The sequence below is a fragment of the Rhipicephalus sanguineus genome, chromosome 1 (assembly GCF_013339695.2).
Source record: "Rhipicephalus sanguineus isolate Rsan-2018 chromosome 1, BIME_Rsan_1.4, whole genome shotgun sequence".
NCBI lineage: Eukaryota > Metazoa > Arthropoda > Arachnida > Ixodida > Ixodidae > Rhipicephalus > Rhipicephalus sanguineus.
In genome coordinates, this window is record NC_051176.1 from 338,915,415 (window position 1) to 338,939,691 (window position 24,277).

The 24,277-nt window shown below is 46.2% G+C and overlaps 2 protein-coding genes and 3 non-coding genes across 5 annotated transcripts in view; all 5 read right to left on the minus strand.

The window, feature by feature from the left end:
• Nucleotides 1-24,277, minus strand: part of LOC119379596 (5-phosphohydroxy-L-lysine phospho-lyase) — a gene marked incomplete at its 3' end in the record, with an annotated part of 210,944 nt that overhangs the window by 103,255 nt on the left and 83,412 nt on the right.
• Trnay-gua (transfer RNA tyrosine (anticodon GUA)) lies at nt 9,105-9,199 on the minus strand. Its single transcript has 2 exons — nt 9,163-9,199; nt 9,105-9,140 (listed from the first exon to the last, which is right to left on the minus strand). It is a non-coding gene; the product is annotated as a tRNA-Tyr (tRNA).
• On the minus strand, nt 9,379-9,469 carry Trnay-gua (transfer RNA tyrosine (anticodon GUA)). Its single transcript has 2 exons — nt 9,435-9,469; nt 9,379-9,412 (listed from the first exon to the last, which is right to left on the minus strand). It is a non-coding gene; the product is annotated as a tRNA-Tyr (tRNA).
• Nucleotides 14,616-15,827, minus strand: LOC119384338 (uncharacterized). Its single transcript, XM_037652467.2, has one exon. It carries the CDS (start codon nt 15,825-15,827, stop codon nt 14,616-14,618), a length of 1,212 nt encoding a protein of 403 aa, XP_037508395.2.
• On the minus strand, nt 16,018-16,112 carry Trnay-gua (transfer RNA tyrosine (anticodon GUA)). Its single transcript has 2 exons — nt 16,076-16,112; nt 16,018-16,053 (listed from the first exon to the last, which is right to left on the minus strand). It is a non-coding gene; the product is annotated as a tRNA-Tyr (tRNA).

The following is a 24,277-nucleotide window of genomic DNA, read 5'->3' on the forward strand; positions in this document are numbered from 1 at the left end:
GTTATAATTTCAGACTCTAAATCCATACGCTCGAAACTGAGCAATAAATTACAGAGCTTAGAATGTCAGAAAGCTGAGCCAGTTGATAGAGATTCATGATGAAAAATAGTCAGCAGGCGCTTGTGTTGTCCCGACATCTCTCTTCTGTCCGTGTTTGTATGCCTACTGTCTTATCACTAACAATAGAAGCTGTTTTATTCGGTTTACACTTGCGGTCGAGCTCGCTGGTTGTGCTAGGCCGTACCACAGCTCAATGCAATCGACATCAGCCCAAACTGCACGTATGGCTGAAGTACATGCAGCCAAACATGCAACACTTGCCATTCGTCACCTCGACATGCACACAAAACAAATACTAGTGACAGCAGCGTGTAGCACCAAACAGTATCTCGTGTACGTCGCATTCCATGAATTTGCCTCCTCTATAGCCGGGTATTCATTCTAGTTTTGCAAGTACATGTGTGCGAGTCATACACAATGCAGCCAATAATCGTGAGAAGCCGAGTGGGGGGTGTGAGGTAATGAATAGAATTCATGGTCAAAGACTTTGTGCATCTTTCAAACCTGCTGTTTCACATAATAACTGACGGAAGTGTGTAGGGGAATGTACTTAGCAAATTTCATCGAGATCCACTGACCTCCAAATATCACTGGAGCTGCAATTTTATTTTATACATTCTTGCTACGCATTCTATTTTATTTGCTTGTAATATGAATTTACTTCTAAAGCTAGACGAGATGACATCCCAATACTATTGACACCACCAGAGAAGGATATCCACTGCAGTTATAAATGAAACAATGTATGCACTACATGGTGACGATGGTTTTAATTAATCTCATGACTGAAGCAGCTGATGCTACATTATAAAAGGTCTTAATTAAACAAACAATGCACTGATCTTCAGCTCCTCTGTAACAATGCCACAGTAACTAAAAGGATAATTAAAATGGGAGTTATAAATTGTCATAGCCTCGATGGTCACCAAGCAGCTCCCGCGAAATCCACACACACACACACACGCACACACACACACACAATACTACTATAGAGGAGGGAACGACCCACACCCTAAGGAGCTTCGCCGCTAATATGAAAAAGGCCATATGATGGACCACATCGGCACTGCTGTCGTACAGCTCTCAAGCGTTGAAATGAGAGAGAGAGAGAGAGAGAGAGAGAGAGAGAGAGAGAGAGAGAGACTCTTTATTAGAAAAACAGAGATTTTTGCGGCGTCAGTATATAACCGCTGCCATGCTACTCTGTGTAGGGATGGGGAAGGGGACTGACAGACTAAAGAAGAGAGGGAAGGAAATAATAATTAAAAGAAAGAATATAAAAAAATGAAATGCGCAAATGAACCTGATAGAAATATTTACAACGAGTGTGTAAGGTAAGTGAAGCCTTTGCTGTATGAAATAATCATGCAATCATTAAAGCTTTCCTACTAGGCCAATGTTTGACAAGTAATTAAACAGGGACTGTAAAACCAGTCGCTGTTTAGAAGGGCCGAACACTGGGCCTAATATGTTGGGCAACGTTAATTGATCGTGACAAATCATGTCCATTTGTCTCTCAAACAATGTTCTGTCATCGCGGTACGCGGAGCAGTCCAGTAATATGTGCTCTACTGTCTCTATGCTGTCTCTATGCTATAACTGTCTCTATGCTGTATCTATGGTGTCTCTATGCTATAACTGTCTCTATGCTGTCTCTATGCTATAACTGTCTGCGTTGCATTGACCCAGAAGTGAGAGCGAAAATTTACCCAACACTTCCTCGCCAACTTGAGACACTGTATCATCGTCTTCGACTGAACGTGGCATACACGAACAGTTATTTGCACCGCATAGGGCGCACCACTAGTCCCTGCTGTGATAACTGTGGAAGCGTTGAAATGGAGAACCAGACACCCTATAGGGCGTCTCGTACCCCCCTTCACTCTGGAAACAATGAATTCAGGCAGAAGATTGGACAATCGCGCATCTATCACCATTCTCAAGAAACAATCACTTTGATCTCGTAAAAAGACAAAACAGGCCATTATGTGCCTAAGAGACAGATGCATAAGACCTAGCCGCACTCTGCGTAAGAAGGAACACATTTGTGTGACTTGCCCTCTCCCATGCCGAAGCCAAGACAATCACTGCCAACACTCTGTGCAGCTACTGCACAGCAACGCGTGACATAAATAGCACTCGTAGAGCCTACCACACACGCGAGATAAGAAATCTGTTGCTGGCTCTCGCGTGTGTGACAGCTACCACCAATGCCGCCACCACCACCGCCCACTGCATCACAATCGGAGCGCCGGAAAGACGCAGAGGCTTTGAAAGCGGCGGCGGATGTCGCGTGGCCCTCACTGCCACCACTGCACAGTCATAAAGAGCCGATGCAGAATGGCCCGCAATGTACATCGTCCACGGATGACTGACACGACAAGAACCTACAAGTCCTCGCTGTGTTGAGGTCTCCCATGACCACGGTGCGCACTCTCCTCAACGGAATGACAACTCCGTCAGCTCGACGTGCTCTGCAAGTTCTGGATTCCTTGGAGCCAGTCCTTGCAAGCCTTTTTTAACGCCTTCTTCTAGACAACCGCAGAGGAAGCGATGTCAGATATTTCTCGGTTGTGACTATCTGTGTGTGTGCGGTGAACACTGTGCGCGTATTGCTTGTTCCCTCTTTCCTCCTTGCTCTCTCTATTCTTTTTTCTCCCCTTCCCCCTTCCCCCGTGTAGGGTAGCAAACCGGGTGCAACCTGGTTAACCTCCCTGCCTTTCCTTCGCTTTTATCTCTCTCTCTGTTGCTGGCTGTTGACCGCGTAAAAATAAAAAAATCTCACCCGCTTCAATTTTCAGTCTTGACGCTTAGCTGTTCCATTTCTTGTCTCCAATATTATGTTGCTCCCTGTAGTACTGGAACGATGCACCTGGGTACTTGTTAGGTGTGACCTTCCACATAATGTTTTCCTATATTGAGGGCGTGCTGCGCCAGTTTCTGTGCCATATTTCTGTGCCAGTTTATGTTCCTACAGGCTTACTCCAATAGTACTTCCCCATATGTACACTCGCAGAAGGACTTCGCATCGCTTAATAATACAATAACACTCTCTTGGCTGTGGCAGAACAAAGCAGCGCCATTCGCGTAACTTAGCACTTTGACCTCCGCGGTCATCAAGCGAAACCCTCGCACTCGATCATTTCCAAGCACATTTTTACAAAAGAGACTCTAAGTAGACAGCAAAAACATGGCTGATCCCTCCGACATAGGAATCGGTATAACACGAAAGTGAAACGTGTCTTCACAGAAGTAGTGCTTATTGTGTAGTGATATATGAGAGCTTGTGCAATGTCCATTCGTGTTTGGCAGCTATAGCACCGTTTGACGTGGATGCACCCATGTTGACAGCATGTCTCTATCGCGACGACTAACGCCCATGATCGTGATTAAACCGTTGTGGTAGCTGACGGTGTGAACATATAATCGGACACAGCGAATCGTGAATCCCGCATAAGGATGATATCAACAAGCTCATAATCAACACTGGTACCCGGTATGCACTTCTTCAAAGCGCCGTCAATTAAGGAGAGAAACGGCACGGCGTGCGCTTTCTAGTAATGGGTAGCCGACGCCTGTGCTCATGCATACATAACGCACACTGCGCTTTAGCAACACGGGAGGTAGAGGTTCGTAGCCTGAGCCGCAAACGCGTGCGTCCCGCTGGCCTCTGTCTCGCAGGCGCTGCTCTCGCTCCACCAAGGCACGACATTCGCCCGTCGAAATCGCGCCCTTTCTGCGACGCATATTGCAGCAGTTTTGTTAGTCGGTGCTCTCGCAATTGAAGCAGTCGGCGGCGGAGAAATCCCGTTGGTGCACGTAGAAGCTGCACTACTCCGATGAGCCGATGCACGCTAACACGAAGCCAAATGCAAAGAACGTAACTGCGTCAAGCGTGCCTAGGCGACGCCAGCGCAGCCAGTCTAGCTCTCTGGCATCGAGATGCTTTAACCATGACCTCCGATATCGCATGCAATCTCGGAGTAAGCGCTACTAAGTGTCGATCGTGAAGCATTACTGCTTTTCACATCTCACAGACGGCGGCACCGTCCCGCTCCGCCCGCCGCGAAAGAGAATGTGTGAAAGATATAAGGCGCGTTCGCGCCGTGTCTACCATCTTCCGAGTTAGCTTAGTCGGTAGCACGTCGTGGGTTCGATTCCCAGCGGGGCTAACTTTTTCTTGGTTTTTTCTTCTCACCCGTTGGCGTCCATTTTATCAACGTCATATCCGTGACGGATGTACTTGGTGGACCCCGGCATAAAACACTTTCGTGTTAAAAAGCAATGCCGACGCACGACATCCTTATTTTACGCTCGATAAGACTTGAATATTCTCGCTAACTTCTTGTTTCTCACAATCCTTGTAGTGCACCCTGTGTACGCCATTCGTATCCCATCTAAGGCCATAGATCCTAAGGTAACGTATACTAGAATGTTAAAAAACGTCTGGTTTGCGCGGAGCACGCAGCAGACACAGCGTAAGATGGAGGAGCGGCCTTTCTTGAGCCTGTTGTAAACTCTCTCGGGGGGTCTACTACAAGTACAGTTTCAAGGTACCCACCATACCATAAATCATCATAATTTGGCGAAGTACGGAAGTACCCACTATTCATCATTCTGCGGAGAAGCGAAGTACGCCCTACGCGTCTGTAATGCATTATATGCACTTTTGTTGATGCTGTGGCTGGTGGATGGATGGATGGGAAAAACTTTACTAAGGTCCCTCGGAACGCGCTCTAGCATGTAGCCAGAAGGAAGAGCGTACCTGGATGGCCTCTTGTTCCTCTTCATTTTTCTCTTTCTTTCTCTTTCTCTCTGTTTTTGTACCTGCTTTTTTTTTCCTGTTGGTTTCCATTTCTTTCTTTCTATTTCTTCCTTTCTCCCTCTATCTATTTCTTTCTCAGCCTCGCTCTTCCAACTTGATTTACCTTTCTTCCCTTTCTTTCTCTCTTTTTCTTTATTTCGCTTCATTTATTTGTTTCGTTCTGTCTTGCGCTGCGTTTTTATATCTCTTTTTCGTGTCTGTTCCTTTCTTTCTCTTTCTCTTCATCTGTCGTTCTCTGTCTTTTTATCTTTTTATGTGTTTATTCCCTTTATTTCTCTCTATTTTTCTCCTTCTTTCTGTCGCTTTCTTGCTCTCTCCTTTTCTCTATTTCTTTTTCTCTCTCTTTATTTTCTATTTCTTTCGTTCTCTCTCTTTCTCTCTCTCTCTCTTTTACGTGATTCACGTGCTCCACTTAGCCGAGCACAATTTTCGTTTAACGCTCGCACCTGCTGTACGCGGCAGTGGGGCTTGCCCAATTCCTGTGGCGCCTACTCACCTGTGGTTTCTGCGGACGCCACAGTTTTTACGGCCAGCTTAAACAGATCCGCCGTTAAGAATTCCGTCGAGCAGGATTTTAACCAGCGCCTTGCAACGACGATTGCCTCTTTGGCTCGAGTACCCCTCGAGTCTTCTCAGCATTTCGCTTAAAAGTCTATCTAACGACACCCGATTTTACGATGTTCCCGATCTAACAAAGAAATGTTCATGCCCCCGCAGGTACCCATAGGGCTGAATGTTGCTATCAACCCGAATTAAGAAAACTAGCTAGCAGCAATCCAGATATAAAGAAGCGTTTTTTCGAAATAAATGAGGAGAAAAGCAGCGATTTCATTCTAACAACGCACATTGCGCAGTGTCGCCGCCGCTACCCGCGCCAAATAGCGCAGTTGCGACGCCAGGGCAGGCCAAATTTTTGTTTCGCCAACGACGACCAAAAGGGGCAACGCCGACCACACGCATAGTCGGGTGTGGAGTGGCGACACCGGCGACACTATCCAATCTGCGCGCGAAGGACCTCGATCCGCGGACTGTCGACAGGGCGACGTCAAGGGCTTTCTTGGCGACGCCAAAAAAACATGTTTAAGCTCCAAGACGTGAAGCCTCAGACAACATGTAACAGACTTCTGAGAAGCGGAAGAGCTATGTGGAGCACATTCTCAATCAGGAAGATCTGATTATTGTGACACGGTGACGTTGTCGACATGGTTGCGTTACTGTAATCATCCTGGAGAACAAAAAAAAAAATGATTGTTGATACAAGTTCTGATGAATACAATGAAACGTGAATAAAGGGCTAACAGGATTCATTAGACGTGTGCGTACAAGTCGGCAACATTCAGAACTGCACCATGCGAGTAGCGGAAATGAGAATAAGAAGCACTGAAGACCGAACTAATATGATGGAAAATAAACTTTTTGATTAACGGATTTGCCGATTGATCTATTGATTCATTCATTCAGCCTCCACCACCATACGGCTGCCCCGGCCTCTATTCGACCTAGCTAGCTTGGGCAATGACCACACTGAGCTCAATATTTGTTTATCGGCGTAGCAGAAACATTAATAAAAAAGAACACCAATGGGAACAGGTGGTGATAAGGAGATAGTCCTTTGGATCGAACGTTCGCCCGTTCATACACAAACAAGAGGTAAAAAAGACACCAAGCACCAATAAAAAAAGCTAAACACTATAGTACACATTTTTCCGCACAGATGAAGCCCCCTTCCAAATTCATGGGGGCGACGGGCACATAGGAACAAAATTGTGTAGTGCGTTCTATTATGATTGGCTGAGGGCGGCCGTACCTTTCACAGTGCTGACAACAGCTTGTGAGATGGAGCATAGTCAATCACCTGCCGACGCTCGGTATTCGAGCGCCCGCTTCCCGAACTACTATGTGAGTACACGCCCTCGAAGATGACGTAACTTATGTTCCACATTTCTTCCACAGCCTTCTGGCGATAGCGTGGTCGCACAATGGAGATAATGTAGAGTACTCTTTTGTAGCTCACTGTAGTACTATTTCGTTTAGCATGGGAGACGTACCGTTGATGAAAAAAAGTTTTTCTTTCTTCTTTTTTAACAATTTAGAACGACATATGCTCTACGATGGGGAACCGGAGAGCTGCCCCGAACTCTTATAATGACGAGAAAAGGCACTAACGTGTGCGAAAGCATATCTGTGTGTGTGACTGCCCATGATGTCAAATCTGCAAGGGCGCGCCGAGTTTAACTTCTACAGAAAAGCCGCCGTGCTCGACCTGGTTATCTTGCATAGTTCTGCTGCCTATCGGTATGGCTTTGCTCATAACCTACACAATGCAAATTACCGGATAAAAAGAAACTACCTTTCCCTTTGATCCTTTAACTAAACGATTGTAAGATATTAAAAATGCCTGTAATGGTGCCGTTTAAATGTCTCCTACGACTTCCAGACCGATCAAGGCACAAGTTGAAGAGACGATCACGAGAGCGCCAAGACGTAGATAGATAGATAGATAGATAGATATATAGATAGATAGATAGATAGATAGATAGATAGATAGATAGATAGATAGATAGATAGATAGATAGATAGATAGATAGATAGATAGATAGATAGATAGAAGCGGGTGAACGTGCCGTTGGTTCGCTAAGAAATGCTTTTTATTGTCGTTGTGTTTTAATTTGTCGTTATTTACAGCCTAGAAAGTGCGGCTGTACTGGCTGTGCTTTTTTAGCCCCAGCACGCTGAAAAATGCAAAAAAAAGACAAAAGAGTAAATAAATAAAAATAAACAGCTCAGTACACTTCAGAAAGGTTGAAATCGCTACAGCGCGTCAGCTATCACGTCCGTCAGTCGTGTCGTCGACTGCCAGGCAGTCCTCTACTGAGCAGCCTATGTGAGTATTCTGCGCTTCTTGCACTCCCCTGAGATTCATGGCTAAGTTGCACAGCTCAAAGCAAGCGTTTAGGGCTATCTGAACAAGCACAAGAATAAAGATTAGCTATAAGCGGAACTTTCGGAGTATAAAAGATTTGGATAATGCCTTGATCGTGAGCTTTACGCCAGAAGAAACTCTCCGTCTTGGAAACTGCATCAGCCTCTTCAAACAGATCGGCGTAAAATGTAAATATGCGTCTGTGTCTCTCAAAAATATTGTTCCTGATCAAATGCTGCTCAGGAGCTAAACATAGTCATTTACTCAACAGAAATTTCTCTTCTGAAGATGGCGGTGAAGGGGAAACGTCATTTCCGGACGTCCTACACCAGGCGCTAGAAGGCGGAGATTCTGGGTGCCGTCTCCAGGACACTTTCTGCGCGGACCCAGTCTTCCTTCAATGCCTCTCTCGCGTCCTGTGAGCATTGGGGCTGAATAAACTGTTGCATGCGAAAACCCGACCCCACAGTGCATCTAGTCGAACTTTCCATGATAATTTCTGTCGCCAGGGACAATACTACGACGAGTACAAACACGCATATGTACAAATTTGCACTTTAAAGCAACTCTTCATCTTTTTTTCTGTCAGTTTGATGTTTCGTGAGCACGAGAGAATATACATAACACCTAAAAATCATGACAATGGCAACTACAGCTACATGCTCGCTCATTTAAGTGGTTGCGCGTGAACGTCACTTTTGACGCGTTGGCGGCTTTGTAACTACGACCTCACAAAAATAATGCAACCTGTTTTTACAGATTATAATAGAGCACGCACTGCGCTTTAATTCTGGGGAATTTAAAGAAAATCGAAGACGGCTTTTTTTCTTATAGCATTTCAAAGTATTCCATTTTTAGAGACATGCCCTCACTTATGAATTTTTCGTTTGTTTTTGACATCATTCTCGGCAATCACATTTTTCACATTTGTTAAACCAATGTGTGGAAACATTCTGGGAAAATTTGGAAATTATGTGTATTATAGACGCGAAGCAAAAAAAAACTGAAACAAGAGCACTATTGAGCAATGTGCCGCATTTGCGATTTTCTTTCGTGAAATATGGGAATCGCAAGATTAGAATTTGGTAGAGACACATTACTTGTAGTATGCCAAAAAAAAAATCTAGACTCACAGCTACAATAGGTATTTTGAAGGACCTCATCAAAATCCCATTTTCGCGCAATTCGAAAAAAGCGGTTCTGCTGAGTCATACACTAATCCAAAACGGAGAAAGATAAGTGTGATCGATCATACCAAGAAATATTAGCGAAGTTAGGATACCAAGGAAAAAAAAATCCGTCGAGCCGGATTCGAACCAGCGACCTATGGATAACCGTTGCCACAATAGCACTTCTACAGTACACCGCTCCACCAACTGAGCTATCGACGGATCGAGGAGCGGTGCTTTACGAGCTCTCTTTCAGTGCGTTTATTCGCGGTACTCCAACATAAAAAAACGCCGAGGTATACTTGTAGACGTTATACACTAATCCAAAACGGAGAAAGATAAGTGTGATCAATCATACCAAGAAATATTAGCGAAGTTAGGATATTAAGGAAAAAGAAATCCGTCGGGCCGGATTCGAACCAGCGACCTATGGATAACCGTTGCCACAATAGCACTTCTACAGTCCACCGCTCTACCAACTGAGCTATCGACTTTTTTCTTCTTTATTGCCTGCTTTGACATACACATCGGAACACAAACACAATCAGAGGTCAAACGTAAGAATACATATTACATAAGTGCGTAAAGTGGGCATGGATAAAACGATCACCCAAACTATGGCTGACATGTGGTGGCTAAAATCGTTTCATATACATGAGTGGCTCGGTCCTCGATACCCATTCAGGTACCGGCTCCGAAGATTTGTGTGCTTCCAGGAACCTGCCCACTGATTCACGGAAATACTCCTGTGCCGACCTTGCATCTACATCGACATGACGTGCGGCCATGCAGGCCTTCCATATGCAGTGCAATCCCATGAGCATAACTGCGTCAAATGGGACGCCGTCTTCATTTTCCACAGATAGGAAACGGATTCCTCGCGGGTCTAGGGGAAAGTCTTTTTTCAGCGTTCTTTGCAGTATGTCCCAAAAGAACACGCCTTCCCAGCATTCTAAAAAGACATGCTCAATGGTCTCAGGCTTTCTACACATAAAGCAGCGCACACCCCAAGGTACATACATTCCCTTTTCCTTTATCCATGTTTTAACGTCTAGTGTCCCGGTGTGCAACCTGAAGAAAAAGGACTTGGCTCCTGGAGCAACATACATTCGTTTTACACGCTTCAGAACATCGCTTCCTGGATTGGCACTATACATGGCGCGATACAGAGGCACAGGAAGAAGTACATCGACGAGGTCCTTGTACAACTTCCTTCGTTTCACTTCTGACAAATATTCACAAGAAAATCGAGCACGCAAGAATTTATAAGCCGCCACAACTTCCTTCAGGAAACCGAAAACCCCTCCTGCTATAAATTCGGTGGATACAACAAAATCAGGCACAAGTTTACTTAGTCTAAGCTTACAGTACGTAAAAAGGGGTCCTTCACATCACGTAGGAAACAGAACCGGTTCACTACTTGCCTCAGGAATAAATGCGACAGGCTGAGGCCTCCATCACGTACACGTCGGAACAGGTTGGTACGGCTTGTCCTCTCCCAAACCGACCCCCAAACAAAAACAGCCAGAATTCTGTGCAACTTCTGTACGTTAGTGCGAGAGCAGTGCAAAACGCTTAGCACATACCATAATTTCGTAACAAAAAAGACATTGCACACAGTGCTGCGGGCAAACATAGACAATTCTGACCCTTTTGTCTTCTCCGCCCTTGCGCGCATTTCCAAAACTTGGTTCTGCCAGTAGGGTTCACTGTCGCGACAAAACTCTAAAGGGACGCCTAGGTATCTCGTGGGTGTGGAAACCCATTGCATGTTGGCAAACGTGTTGGGTGTCACTGGCCAAGCTCCATGCCAGATTCCGAGGCTCTTGCCCCAGTTAACAGCGCTGCCGCTAGTAGCACAAAAACGCTTCACAATTTCCACGGTATTCGTGACACTGGCGTGGTCCCCGCAAAACACTGCTATGTCATCCGCGTATGCGAGTAGTTTTACCCCAACGTGCTGTATTTTAAAGCCATTTATACAACTAGCTCTTATTACACTGAGGCACAAGGGCTCGATATATAAAGCGAAAAGTAGCGGTGAGAGGGGGCAACCCTGTCGCACCGACCGCTGCACTTCGATAAGCTCTCCCACGGACTTGTTGATTATTAGCCTCGTCGTGCAGCCCCTGTACGCCATTGCGACTCCCTCCGTGATAACGGATTCCACGTTTATATATTCCAGAATCGCAAACAGTATTTCGTGCGGTACGCGATCGAACGCTTTCTCTAAATCGAGCTGGAGCATTGCGACTTGTTTGCCTAATACGTCACAGCACTCCAGTATGCTTCTCGCCGTGTGAATGTTAGTGAAAATGGACCGGTCCTTTATACCGCACGTCTGGTGCGGTCCAACTATATCCTTAATAACCGCTTGTAGTCTTTTCGCCAAAACTTTCATGTATACCTTGTAGTCGACATTCGCTAAGCTGATAGGGCGATATGCCGTTACCTGCCTTAACGTGTCACGATCGTCTGTTTTTGGGATCAGAACTGTGTGCGTGGACAGGAATGAAGGCGGTAATCGCTTACGTTCATATGCATCTTCTAAAACATTAGCTAGTATAGGGGCTACTTCGTACTTGAACGCCTTGTAAAAATCAGCTCCTAGCCCATCGGGCCCAGGAGATTTCCCCGGTTTCAAGTCATCAATAGCCACCGCTATTTCCTCGGCCGTAATCGGGCGCTCTAAAGTCTCTTTTGAACTGTTATCAATCTTTGGCATTGAAGGCATGAATTCTGTCTTGAAACTTTCCGCGTCAACCGGGCTACAGGCAAACAACTGTTTGTAGTACATCGTGAACACGTGTTCGATGTCTGTCTGTTCATTCAAGATAACACCGTCTTGTTCTACTTCGTAAATTACGTTCCTGCGGGCCCACTTCCTTTCCTTTGCGAGGGCTCTTTTAGTTGGTGCCTCACCTGTTATCATTGCATCTACTCTAGCTCGGATCAACGCCCCGCGATAGCGTTCGATATCCGTCTGCTCAAGCTTCTGCTTGAGCGCACAGATATCGTCCCTGAACGTCCCAGGAGCTAGGCTTTCTTCATATGTAAGCATTTGCAAGCTTTTCCGCAGGTCTGCCTCGTATTTATTCTTCTCGTGCTTTATAGCGCTGGATCGTTCCAGTGCCTTCATTTTCGTTTTTTGTTTGAAAGTTTCCCATTGTTCGCCTACTGTTGTGTCTGCTCGGTTCTTAATCTCTTCAAGCGAGGCGAACACTTTTTCGCAGAAAACCTCATCGTCTAAAATCTTTGCATTGAGCTTCCACAATTCCCATGCGAACTTATTTTTACTTTCCGCTTTGCTTTTAATATCAAACGAGACTAGGCAGTGGTCACTAAATGAAACAGACTGCACTCGGTACTCTTGCGCAAGCGTTATCAATTCGCCCGGAACGTACACTCTGTCAAGCTGGGCGTGGCTGGATGCTTGAAAATGCGTGAAGCGCACATTTCGGCCGCTATCCAAGCATTCCGCCACGTCCTCGAGCCCATATTCATCAATTATTTTGCGAAGCTCAGCCGTGCTGGCGTCTCTATATGCTGTACCACTCGATTTATCGCGTGCTGCCAGTACACAATTAAAGTCTCCCATAAGCACCAGATTCCCTTCAATATTGCAATAGTTTCTAATACTCTCGAAGAACTGTCTTCTTTCATCGAGTGCGTTAGGAGCATAAAGGCACATCACTCGCCAGTCTGCTGAACCAAAAACAATGTCACAGACGACCATGCGTCCTGCCGAGTCTGACCTCACAGCCTTCACTTCAAGGCCTGGGTGTTGGCGCACAAAAAGGACACACCCCGCGGATCTCCCAACGGCGTGACTAACAGCCGCGTAGTACCTTGACGTGAAAGGAAGCACCATACTCTTGGTCTCGACGTCACCTTCAATTTTCGTTTCTTGTACGGCAATGATATCTAAATCTTGTTCCATCGTTAGTCTATACAACTGCAATTGCCTTCTCCTAGATGCAAGCCCTCTAACATTGATCGTGGCGAAGCGCCAGGGTTTGTCAGGCAGTGCCATTGCAATAATATAGTATAATAGAGACCCAGAGTATGGGGCTTACCCTTGACGACAGATTACCGTGGGGCCCGATACAAGGTCTATCCAAATAGGTCGCGAAGCTTCGGGCGAAAAGCGGTTCAGATCCTATTGTCAGCGACATCAGCATGGGGAGTTATGGGAGTAGCGATTGAAGGGCGACTAGGTGTGGTGGGAACAAACACTAATAACAAAAAACCTAATTTCATTCAACAACAAAATAATATACCGAGATTTATTTCAGAATAACATTTATTTAGATCCAGTGTACAAAGAATTCATGAAAATGTATATGCATTATCAAAAATCTTCTTATTAGCGCCCTCTAAAGAATGACACATGCCATTGCTCTGCGACGCAGTCCTTGTAGTGTTCGGAAAGGCGCGCGTAAAGTTCGTCTGCGGCGACACGCCCCCTCAGGTGTTCTGGTGTTTCGCACTTGCATGCGTTCTGTCAATTATTTGGTGAGAATTTGATTTTTGTGTGCGCGAAGTTGCGATGTGCGTTTCATCATTGGTGAACGTGTTGGCTACGGTGTTCAACGGACAACGGCACGAGGCGGCTAACATTTCACGCCGAACGCTTTCCTCGGTACTAGCGGAAACGATGTGGTGTTCCAAGGATGCAATAGCAACACGCGTACGCCTGGCGAGCCCTCTCTTCTAGATAAGACACCGGGGCAACGGTTCGGAGTAGTGTGCTTGCTGGATTTTCATGGATCAGTATTCCTGCTGCCCGGTTTCCTTCGTGAACATGCGGTGCCTACTATATTTCCGGTTATCGGTGAGCAGATCGCTAAGTTATCTGTCGCGCTACGATCGCTACAATTCGCATGTCTTGATACGTTACACGTAAGGTTAATTTATCGGAACAAAAGGCAAAACATAGTGCACGTAGTGTACGCACCTTTTGTACTTATGACATTTGTTGCTCATTGTGTAGGGTGTGTTAAATTGCTTTATTGTGACCATTGAATAAAACTGAAATATCATTATTTTGGTGTGACCAGGCGTCATTTCTTCTCGTTAGAACTGAAGCACGCATGCAATGCGCTCTTTAAGTCCCCTGCGCATGTGCGAAGCAAATAAGCAACGCTGCAAATATGAGATGTACGCTGCTGCCTACGTTATTCACGCTGTGGAAGATCACACGAACGCAGAATAAAAGCTCAGAGAATAAAGTTTCCTGGTAAAACCAAGGCGAATTCCACGACGGTACACTTAAACACGGCTGTTTATTCACGGGTCGATACTAGTTTAGCTAGCGTTGGCTTCAAGCGCATTCGCCAAGGGCTTGCCGGCTCGCTGTAGCGCGAGTCCTTAGTGATCAGGGGCCTAGGAAAAATATTTTGAGGTCAAATTTCGCGCTAGTGCCAACAAAATGACGTCACTTTTTTACCGGATATTGCGTCACATCCGCTTTATTTTTTGTTCCGCCGGAAGTGTTCCCTCCTCACACAGATGGCGCCAAGCCCCATGAGCAGCTGATGAGCAGCCATTTTCTGAACGTATGGGCTTCTATGGAAGCTTCGCTACCATTTACATTTACCTTGCCCGATACCTAGAACGGGGTTTCCTAAGCTTACTGCTATGTAACCGGTGGCGGTGGTGGCGGCGTCGATGGTGTCGACGCCGTCAGCCTCCGGTCTTGTGGGATGGTCGGTCTTGGCCGCAACGTTGCCCGACGCTGGGGGGCTGCTTTTGGTGGTGGCTCTCCGGCGCTGATCAGGTCCGTAGAAGAACCCTCTCCCTCGACGCCTTCGTGTGGTCGCTTATTAGTCGCGGCGCCTTCCTTAGAAATGTCCATTGCCTCCTCCGCTTCCTTCTTGCCACCCGCCACTGGCGCTTTGCTCTTCTCATCCCTGACCAGTGCTGCTTCTGAGGCTTCATCTGTAACCGGTAGTGCGCCTTCGCCGTTGAAGTTCGCCGGCCCCGCTCGAACTTTCTCGCCTGAGATTTGTTCAGCCGGTGCACTGTCCGTCGTAGCGCTTTCTGTCTCAGCACTCGCTGCTGCTTCCGAATCGGCTTCATCCATTAGCAGCTCCGAGTTGTCGTCACTCCCCACGGGCCCCGCGACACTGGCGTAGGTACGCACGCGTTCTGTCTCGGTGTGGCCAAAGCGACGACACAGCGTGCAGCGCGGCACCTTACAGTCCCGGCGAATGTGCCCGGTGCACTGACAGCGAAGGCATAGTGGTGCCCTTCCCGGCACTACCACAAGGGCAAGCTCACCAGCAATCCTTATCTGATGGGGTATATCCTCTGGCTTAACTCCTGCCTTCAGGTTCATTGTCACGGTACGTGTCGTTGAGGCCTTGTCAGACACGCCGCTAACCTTCCAGCGTTCCTTGACTATATCCGTCACTCTTCCGTAGTTCAGCAAGGCCGCCCGTACGTCGTCGTCGGGAACGGTAGGCAGGAGCCAGTGCAACTTCAACCGCAGTTCCTTCTTCGACGGGTCAATGAGGACGCAACGCTGGCCCTTCACTTTCACGTCGGCTTTTTCGAGCAGCCTCTTCGCGCCTTCCGCACTCTTGAACGTGACTGCCCATACGTGATTCATTTGATACGCCCCCAAGGACGAAACCTCGGGGAGCAATTTCAAATCACTCAGCGTATCCCTGAAGTCTTCTACACGATAGGGCCGGGCCCTCACATCCCCATGCATGAAAACCGTATTCAAAACTAAACTTCCTGATGGCAGACTAGGCAAAACAACGCGATACTCGTTATCCGAGGCAGCAGACACCCTGTTTCCGCGGCCAGAAACGGCCGCTGATACCGCTCCGACAGAGCCCATTCCAAATGTGTCCGCTCGCTATCGCGGCCGGAAGTGGAATCAACTGAGCTTCAAAATCAAAATCCCATTTTCGCGCAATTCGAAAAAAGCGGTTCTGCTGAGTCATACACTAATCCAAAACGCAGAAAGATAAGTGTGATCAATCATACCAAGAAATATTAGCGAAGTTAGGATATTAACGAAAAAGAAATCCGTCGAGCCGGATTCGAACCAGCCACCTATGGATAACCGTTGCCACAATAGCACTTCTACAGTCCACCGCTCTACCAACTGAGCTATCGACGGATCGAGGAGCGGTGCTTTACGAGCTCTCTTTCTGTGCGTTTATTCGCGGTACTCCAACATAAAAAAACGCCGAGGTATACTTGTAGACGTTATACACTAATGCAAAACGGAGAAAGATATAATAATAATAATGTGCGGGGTTTAACGTCCCAAAACCACGATATGATTATGAGAGACGCCGTAGTGGAGGGCTCCGGAAATTTCGACCACCTGGGGTTCTTTAACGTGCACCTAAAGCTAAGTACACGGGCCTCAAACATTTTCGCCTCCATCGAGGAGAAAGATAAGTGTGATCAATCATACCAAGAAATATTAGCGAAGTTAGGATACCAAGGAAAAAAAAAAGCCGGCAGATCCCACGCATTGTGGGAATCGATGTAATGCGAAGCAGCCAGCAAAGAGCTGCATACATCGTCTTGTATGTCGTTTACCAAAATGCGTGTCATAGTTTTCATGTTAACTCCTATTATTTATGTTCGTCACACAGTAACGTCGCGCAGTACCAACTTCGGGATAGATCAAGCTAGCGAAACGGCCGCCAACGCACCATGAGCCTAGCACGTGTCATGCTGTACACGACATGCGTGTCATGATTTTCGTGTTAACTCGTGTTATTTATGTTCGTCACACAGTCATGTCGCGCATTACCAATTTCGGGGTGGATCAAGCTAGCGAAACGACCGCCAGCGCCCCATGAGCGTGGAACGTAAGTCTTGCTGAACATGACAAGCGTGTCATGATTTTCATGTTAACTCGTGTTTTTATGTTCGTCACACAGTCATGACGCGCAATACCAACTTCGGGGTAGATCAAGCTAGCGAAACGGCCGCCAGCGCCCCATGAGCGTGGCATGTAAGTCATGCTGTACATGACATGCGTGTCACGATTTTCGTGTTAACTCGTGTTATTTATGTTCGTCACACAGTCACGTCGCGGAATACCAATTTCGGAGTAGATCAAGCTAGCGCAACGGCCGCCAGCGCCCCATGAACGTGGCACGTAAGTCATGCTGTACATGACATGCGTGTCATGATTTTCATGTTATCTCGTGTGTTACTTATGTTCGTCACACAGTCACGTCACGCAATGACAATTTCGGGGTAGATCAAGTTAGCGAAACGGCTGCCAGCGCCCCATGAAAGTGGCACGTAAGTCATGCTGTACATGACATGCGTGTCATGATTTTCATGTTAACTCGTGTTATTTATGCTCGTCACACAGTCACGTCGCAAGATACCAATTTTGGTGTATATCAAGCTAGCGAAATGGCCGCCAGCGCACCATGAGCGTGGCATGTAAATCATGCTGTACATGACATGCGTGTCATGACTTGCATGTTATCTCGTGTGTTATTTATGTTCGTCACACAGTCACGTCACGCAATGACAATTTCGGGGCAGATCAAGCCAGCGAAACGGCCGCCAGCGCCCTATGAACGTGGCACCTAAGTCATGCTTTACATGACATGTGTGTCATGATTTTCATGTTAACTCGTGTTATTTACGCTCGTCACACAGTCGCGTCGCAAGATACCAATTTTGGTGCATATCAAGCTAGCGAAACGGCCGCCAGCGCACCATGAGCGTGGCATGTAAATCATGCTGTACATGACATGCGTGTCATGATTTTCATGTTATGAATTGTCATTTACGTTCGTCATACAGTCATGTTACGGCATACCAACTTTTGTGTACATTCGATTAACCAAGCGACCAGGAGAGCACAAAGTCGTAGGCGGCTCGATAGATAGATAGATAGATAGATAGATAGATAGATAGATAGATAGATAGATAGATAGATAGATAGATAGATAGATAGATAGATAGATAGATAGATAGATAGATAGATAGATAGATAGATAGATAGATACGCTCAAAGTCGCAGAAGTTCGCTAAGAAATGCTTCGCATTTAAAAAATCCGTCGAGCCGGATTCGAACCAGCGACCTATGGATAACCGTAGCCACAATAGCACTTCTACAGTCCACAACTGAGCTACGGACGGAATGAGCAGCGGTTCTTAAGATCTCTTTCAGTGCGTTTGTTCTCAATCCTCGTGTATACTGAAACGCCGATGATTACTTGTAGACCTTATACACTGCTCCAAAATCGAGAAAGATAAGGCGAACCAATCATATCAAGAAATATTAGAGAAATTAGCATAATGGAGGAAAAAAAACTCCGTCAAGCCGGATTCGAACCAGCGCTCTACAAAGAGGAGGATACAACTTTATTAAAAGAAATTTCATGGGTTTGGAGCTGGCCGCTTGTCTGCGGCGACCTCTTAAGAAGAATGCCGCTTTGGCTCAAGTACTCCTCGAATCTTCTCCGCATTTATCTAACGGCACCCGATTTTACAAAGTTCCCGATCTGACAAAATTTTCCATACGCCGCCATCCTGCGCTGGAGAACTGGAGCACAAAAGCTGTCGTCACAGCCTCGGCAGTGCAGTATTGGGGGGTCACGACTATTTAGCACAGTCCAGAGAGGATTATGGCGGCACCCAGGGTTTTTAAATGAGAGTTATAGTCATCAAATAGCTCTTGCAAAGTTCACACGCACGCACGCACGCACGCACGCACGCACGCACGCACGCACACACACACACACACACACACACACACACACACACACACACACACACACACACACACACACACACACACACACACACACTAAAATGGCAAAATAATACAAAAGGACACATGATCACAGACCCTGGGCGGCGCCAGGGTCTGTGATCCATAGTTGGTCCATAGGTCCATAGTTGAATGTTGCCATAAATCCGAACTAAGAAAACTAGCTATCACCAATCAAGATTTAACAAATCGTTTACCGTAATAAACGAGGAGAAAAGCGGAGATTTCATTCTAATTTTTCATTCCGGGCATGCCATCGCGTTAAAACATCCAAGCGACGTAGTCACGTCTAGTTTTCTTTGTTGACGAATGGACACGTCATTCCAAAGCGCTCGTCAAACCAGGTGGTGCTAGAAGCGATGATGGTTTATAGTCGCTGTACATTCTCCCAAAGGAACACTACGCAAATTGATTGCGTTATTTCATGGCCCATACGACAGATGACACCGATCGTCTCCTCGTAACTTTATTGCTTGGCCTTCTCGCAGAAATCCCTGGCTATTTGCGTCTTGGTATATCAGCTGCCTGTCACATCTTCACGTGACCGACTGCCTCGCTCGGACATGGGAGGCTCTATGTATGGGCCACCCTCATGGATCTTTTAAATCCGCAGGCGTGGGTTAGCGGCTAATACAATGCCGCGGAAGCTTTTGTGCATTGCTGCGTTATAATTTCAGACTCTAAATCCATACGCTCGAAACTGAGCAATAAATTATAGAGCTTAGAATGTCAGAAAGCTGAGCCAGTTGGTAGAGATTCATGATGAAAAATAGTCAGCAGGCGCTTGTGTTGTCCCGACATCTCTCTTCTGTCCGTGTTTGTATGCCTACTGTCTTATCACGAACAATAGAAGCTGTATTATTCGGTTTACACTTGTGGTCGAGCTCGCTGGTTGTGCTAGGCCGTACCACAGCTCAATGCAATCGACATCAGCCCAAACTGCACGTATGGCTGAAGTACATGCAGCCAAACATGCAACACTTGCCATTCGTCACCTCGCCATGCACACAAAACAAATACTACTGACAGCAGCGTGTAGCACCAAACAGTATCTCGCGTACGTCGCATTCCATGAATTTGCCTCCTCTATAGCCGGGTATTCATTCTAGTTTTGCAAGTACATGTGTGCGAGTCATACACAATGCAGCCAATAATCGTGAGAAGCCGAGTGGGGGGTGTGAGGTAATGAATAGAATTCATGGTCAAAGACTTTGTGCATCTTTCAAACCTGCTGTTTCACATAATAACTGACGGAAGTGTGTAGGGGAATGTACTTAGCAAATTTCATCGAGATCCACTGACCTCCAAATATCACTGGAGCTGCAATTTTATTTTGTACATTCTTGCTACGCATTCTATTTTATTTGCTTGTAATATGAATTTACTTCTAAAGCTAGACGAGATGACATCCCAATACTATTGACACCACCAGAGAAGGATAGCCACTGCAGTTATAAATGAAACAATGTATGCATACATCGTGACGATGGTTTTAATTAATCTCATGACTGAAGCAGCTGATGCTACACTATAAAAGGTCTTAATTAAACAAACAATGCACTGATCTTCAGCTCCTCTGTAACAATGCCACAGTAACTAACAGGAAATTTAAAATGGGAGTTATAAATTGTCATAGCCTCGATGGTCACCTAGGAGCTCCCGCGAAATCCACACACACACACACACACACACACGCACACACACACACAATACTACTATAGAGGAGGGAACGACCCACACCCTAAGGAGCTTCGCCGCTAATATGAAAAAGGCCATGTGCTGGACCACTTCGGCACTGCCGTCGTACAGCTCTCAAGCGTTGAAATGGAGAACCAGACACCCTATAGGGCGTCTCGTACCCCCCTTCACTCTGGAAACAATGAATTCAGGCAGAAGATTTGACAATCGCGCATCTATCACCATTATCAAGAAACAATCACTGTGATCTCGTAAAAAGACAAAACAGGCCACTATGTGCCTAAGAGACAGATGCATAAGACCTAGCCGCACTCTGCGTAAGAAGGAACACATTTGTGTGACTTGCCCTCTCCCATGCCGAAGCCAAGACAATCACTGCCAACACTCTGTGCAGCTACTGCACAGCAACGCGTGACATAAATAGCACTCGTAGAGCTTACCACACACGCGAAATAAGAAATCTGTTGCTGGCTGTTGGCCGCGTAAAAATGAAAAAATCTCGCCCGCTTCAATTTTCAGTCTTGACGCTTAGCTGTTCCATTTCTTGTCTCCAATATTATGTTGCTCCCTGTTGTACTGGAACGATGCACCTGGGTACTTGTTAGGTGTGACCTTCCACATAATGTTTTCCTATATTGAGGGCGTGCTGCGCCAGTTTCTGTGCCGTATTTCTGTGCCAGTTTATGTTCCTACAGGCTTACTCCAATAGTACTTCCCCATATGTACACTCGCAGAAGGACTTCGCATCGCTTAATAATACAATAACACTCTCTTGCCTGTGGCAGAACACAGCAGCGACATTCGCGTAACTTAGCACTTTGACCTCCGCGGTCATCAAGGCACTCGATCATTTCCAAGCACATTTTTACAAAAGAGACTCTAAGTAGACAGCAAAAAGCAATGCCGACGCACGACATCCTTATTTTACGCTCGATAAGACTTGAATATTCTCGCTAACTTCTTGTTTTTCACAATCCTTGTAGTGCACCCTGTGTACGCCACTCGCATCCCATCTAAGGCCATAGATCCTAAGGTAACGTATACTAGAATGTTAAAAAACTTCTGGCTTGCGCGGAGCACGCAGCAGACACAGCGTAAGATGGAGGAGCGGCCTTTCTAGAGCCCGTTGTAAACTCTCTCGGGGGGTCTACTACAAGTACAGTTTCAAGGTACCCACCACACCATAAATCATCATAATTTGGCGAAGTACGGAAGTACCCACTATTCATCATTCTGCGGAGAAGCGAAGTACGCCCTACGCGTCTGTAATGCATTATATGCCCTTTTGTTGATGCTGTGGCTGGTGGATGGATGGATGGGAAAAACTTTACTAAGGTCCCTCGGAACGCGCTCTAGCACGTAGCCTGAAGGAAGAGCGTAGCTGGATGGCCTCTTGTTCCTCTTCATTTTTCTCTTTCTTTCTCTTTCTCTCTGTTTTTGTACCTGCTTTTTTTTTCCTGTTGGTTTCCATTTCTTTCTTTCTATTTCTTCCTTTCTCCCTCTATCTATTTCTTTCTCAGCCTCGCTCTTCCAACTTTATTTACCTTTCTTCCCTTTCTTTCTCTCTTTTTCTTTATTTCGCTTCATTTATTTGTTTCGTTCTGTCTTGCGCTGCGTTTTTATATCTCTTTTTCGTGTCTGTTCCTTTCTTTCTCTTTCTCTTCATCTGTCGTTCTCTGTCTTTTTATCTTTTTATGTGTTTATTCCCTTTATTTCTCTCTATTTTTCTCTTTTTTTCTGTCGCTTTCTTTCTTTCTCCTTTTCTCTAATTCTTTTTCTCTCTCTTTATTTTCTCGTTCTTTCATTCTCTTTCTTTCTCTCTCTCTCTCTCTTTTACGTGATTCACGTGCTCCCCTTCGCCGAGCACAATTTTCGTTTAACGCTCGCACCTGCTGTACGCGGCAGTGGGGCTTGCCCAATTCCTGTGGCGCCTACTCACCTGTGGTTTCTGCGGATGCCATACTTTTTACGGCCAGCTTAAACAAATCCGCCGTTAAGATATCCGTCGAGCAGGATTTTAACCAGCGCCTTACAACGACGATTGCCTCTTTGGCTCGAGTACCTCTCGAGTCTTCTCAGCATTTCGCTTAAAAGTCTATCTAACGACACCCGATTTTACGATGTTCCCGCCCTAACAAAGAAATGTTCATGCCCCCGCAGGCACCCATAGGGTTGAATGTTGCTATCAACCCGAATTAAGAAAACTAGCTAGCAGCAATCCAGATATGAAGAAGCGTTTTTTCGAAATAAATGAGGAGAAAAGCAGCGATTTCATTCTAACAACGCACATTGCGCAGTGTCGCCGCCGGTACCCGCGCCAAATAGCGCAGTTGCGACGCCAGGGCAGGCCAAATTTTTGTTTCGCCAACGACGACCAAAAGGGGGCAACGCCGACCACACGCATAGTCGGATGTGGATTGGCGACACCGGCGACACTATCGAATCTGCGCGCGAAGGACCTCGATCCGCGGACTGTCGACGGGGCGACGTCAAGGGCTTTCTTGGCGACGCCAAAAAACATGTTTAAGCTCCAAGACGTGAAGCCTCAGACAACATGTAACAGACTTCTGAGAAGCGGAAGAGCTATGTGGAGCACATTCTCAATCAGGAAGATCTGATTATTGTGACACGGCGACGTTGTCGACATGGTTCCGTTACTGTAATCATCCTGGTGAACAAAAAAAAAGTGTTGATACAAGTTCTGATGAATACAATGAAACGTGAACTTCTATAAAGGGCTAACAGGACTCATTAGACGTGTGCGTACAAGTCGGGATCATTCAGAACTGCACCATGCGAGTAGCGGAAATGAGAATAAGAAGCACCGAAGACCGAACTAATATGATGGAAAATAAACTTTTTGATTAACTGATTTGCCGATTGATCTATTGATTCATTCATTCAGCCTCCACCTACATACGGCTGCCCCGGCCTCTATTCGACCTAGCTAGCTTGGGCAATGACCACACTGAGCTCAATATTTGTTTATCGGCGTAGCAGAAACATTAATAAAAAAGAACACCAATGGGAACAGGTGGCGATAAGGAGATAGTCCTTTGGGTCGAATGTTCGCCCGTTCATACACAAACAAGAGGTAAAAAAGACACCAAGCGCCAACAAAAAAAGCTAAACACTATAGTACACATTTCTCCGCACAGATGAAGCCCCCTTCCAAATTCACGGGGGCGACGGGCACATAGGCACAAAATTGTGTAGTGCGTTCTATTATGATAGGCTGAGGGCGGCCGTACCTTCCACAGTGCTGACAACAGCTTGTGAGATGGAGCATAGTCAATCACCTGCCAACGCTCGGTATTCGAACGCCCGCTTTCCGAACTACCATGTGAGTACACGCCCTCCAAGATGACGTAACTTATGTTCCCACTTTTCTTCCACAGCTTTCTGGCGATAGCGTGGTCGCACAATGGACATAGTGAAGAGTACTCTTTTGAAGCTCACTGTACTACTATTTCGTTGACTATGGGAGACGTACCGTTGACGAAAAAAAGTTTGTTTTCTTTCTTCTTTTTGACAATTTGGAGCGCCATATGCTCTACGATGGGGGACCGAAGAGCTGCCCCGAACTCGTAATGACGAGAAAAGGCACTAACGTGTGCGAAAGTTTTCATATCTGTACGTGTGACTGCCCATGGTGTCAACTCTACAAGGGCGCTCCGAGTTTAAGTTCTACGGAAAAGCCACCTTGCTCGATCTGGTTATCTTGCAGAGTTCTGCTGCCTATCGGTATGGCTTTGCTCATAACCTACACAATGCAAATTACCGCATAAAAAGAAACTGCCTTTCCATTTGATCCTTTAACTAAACAATTG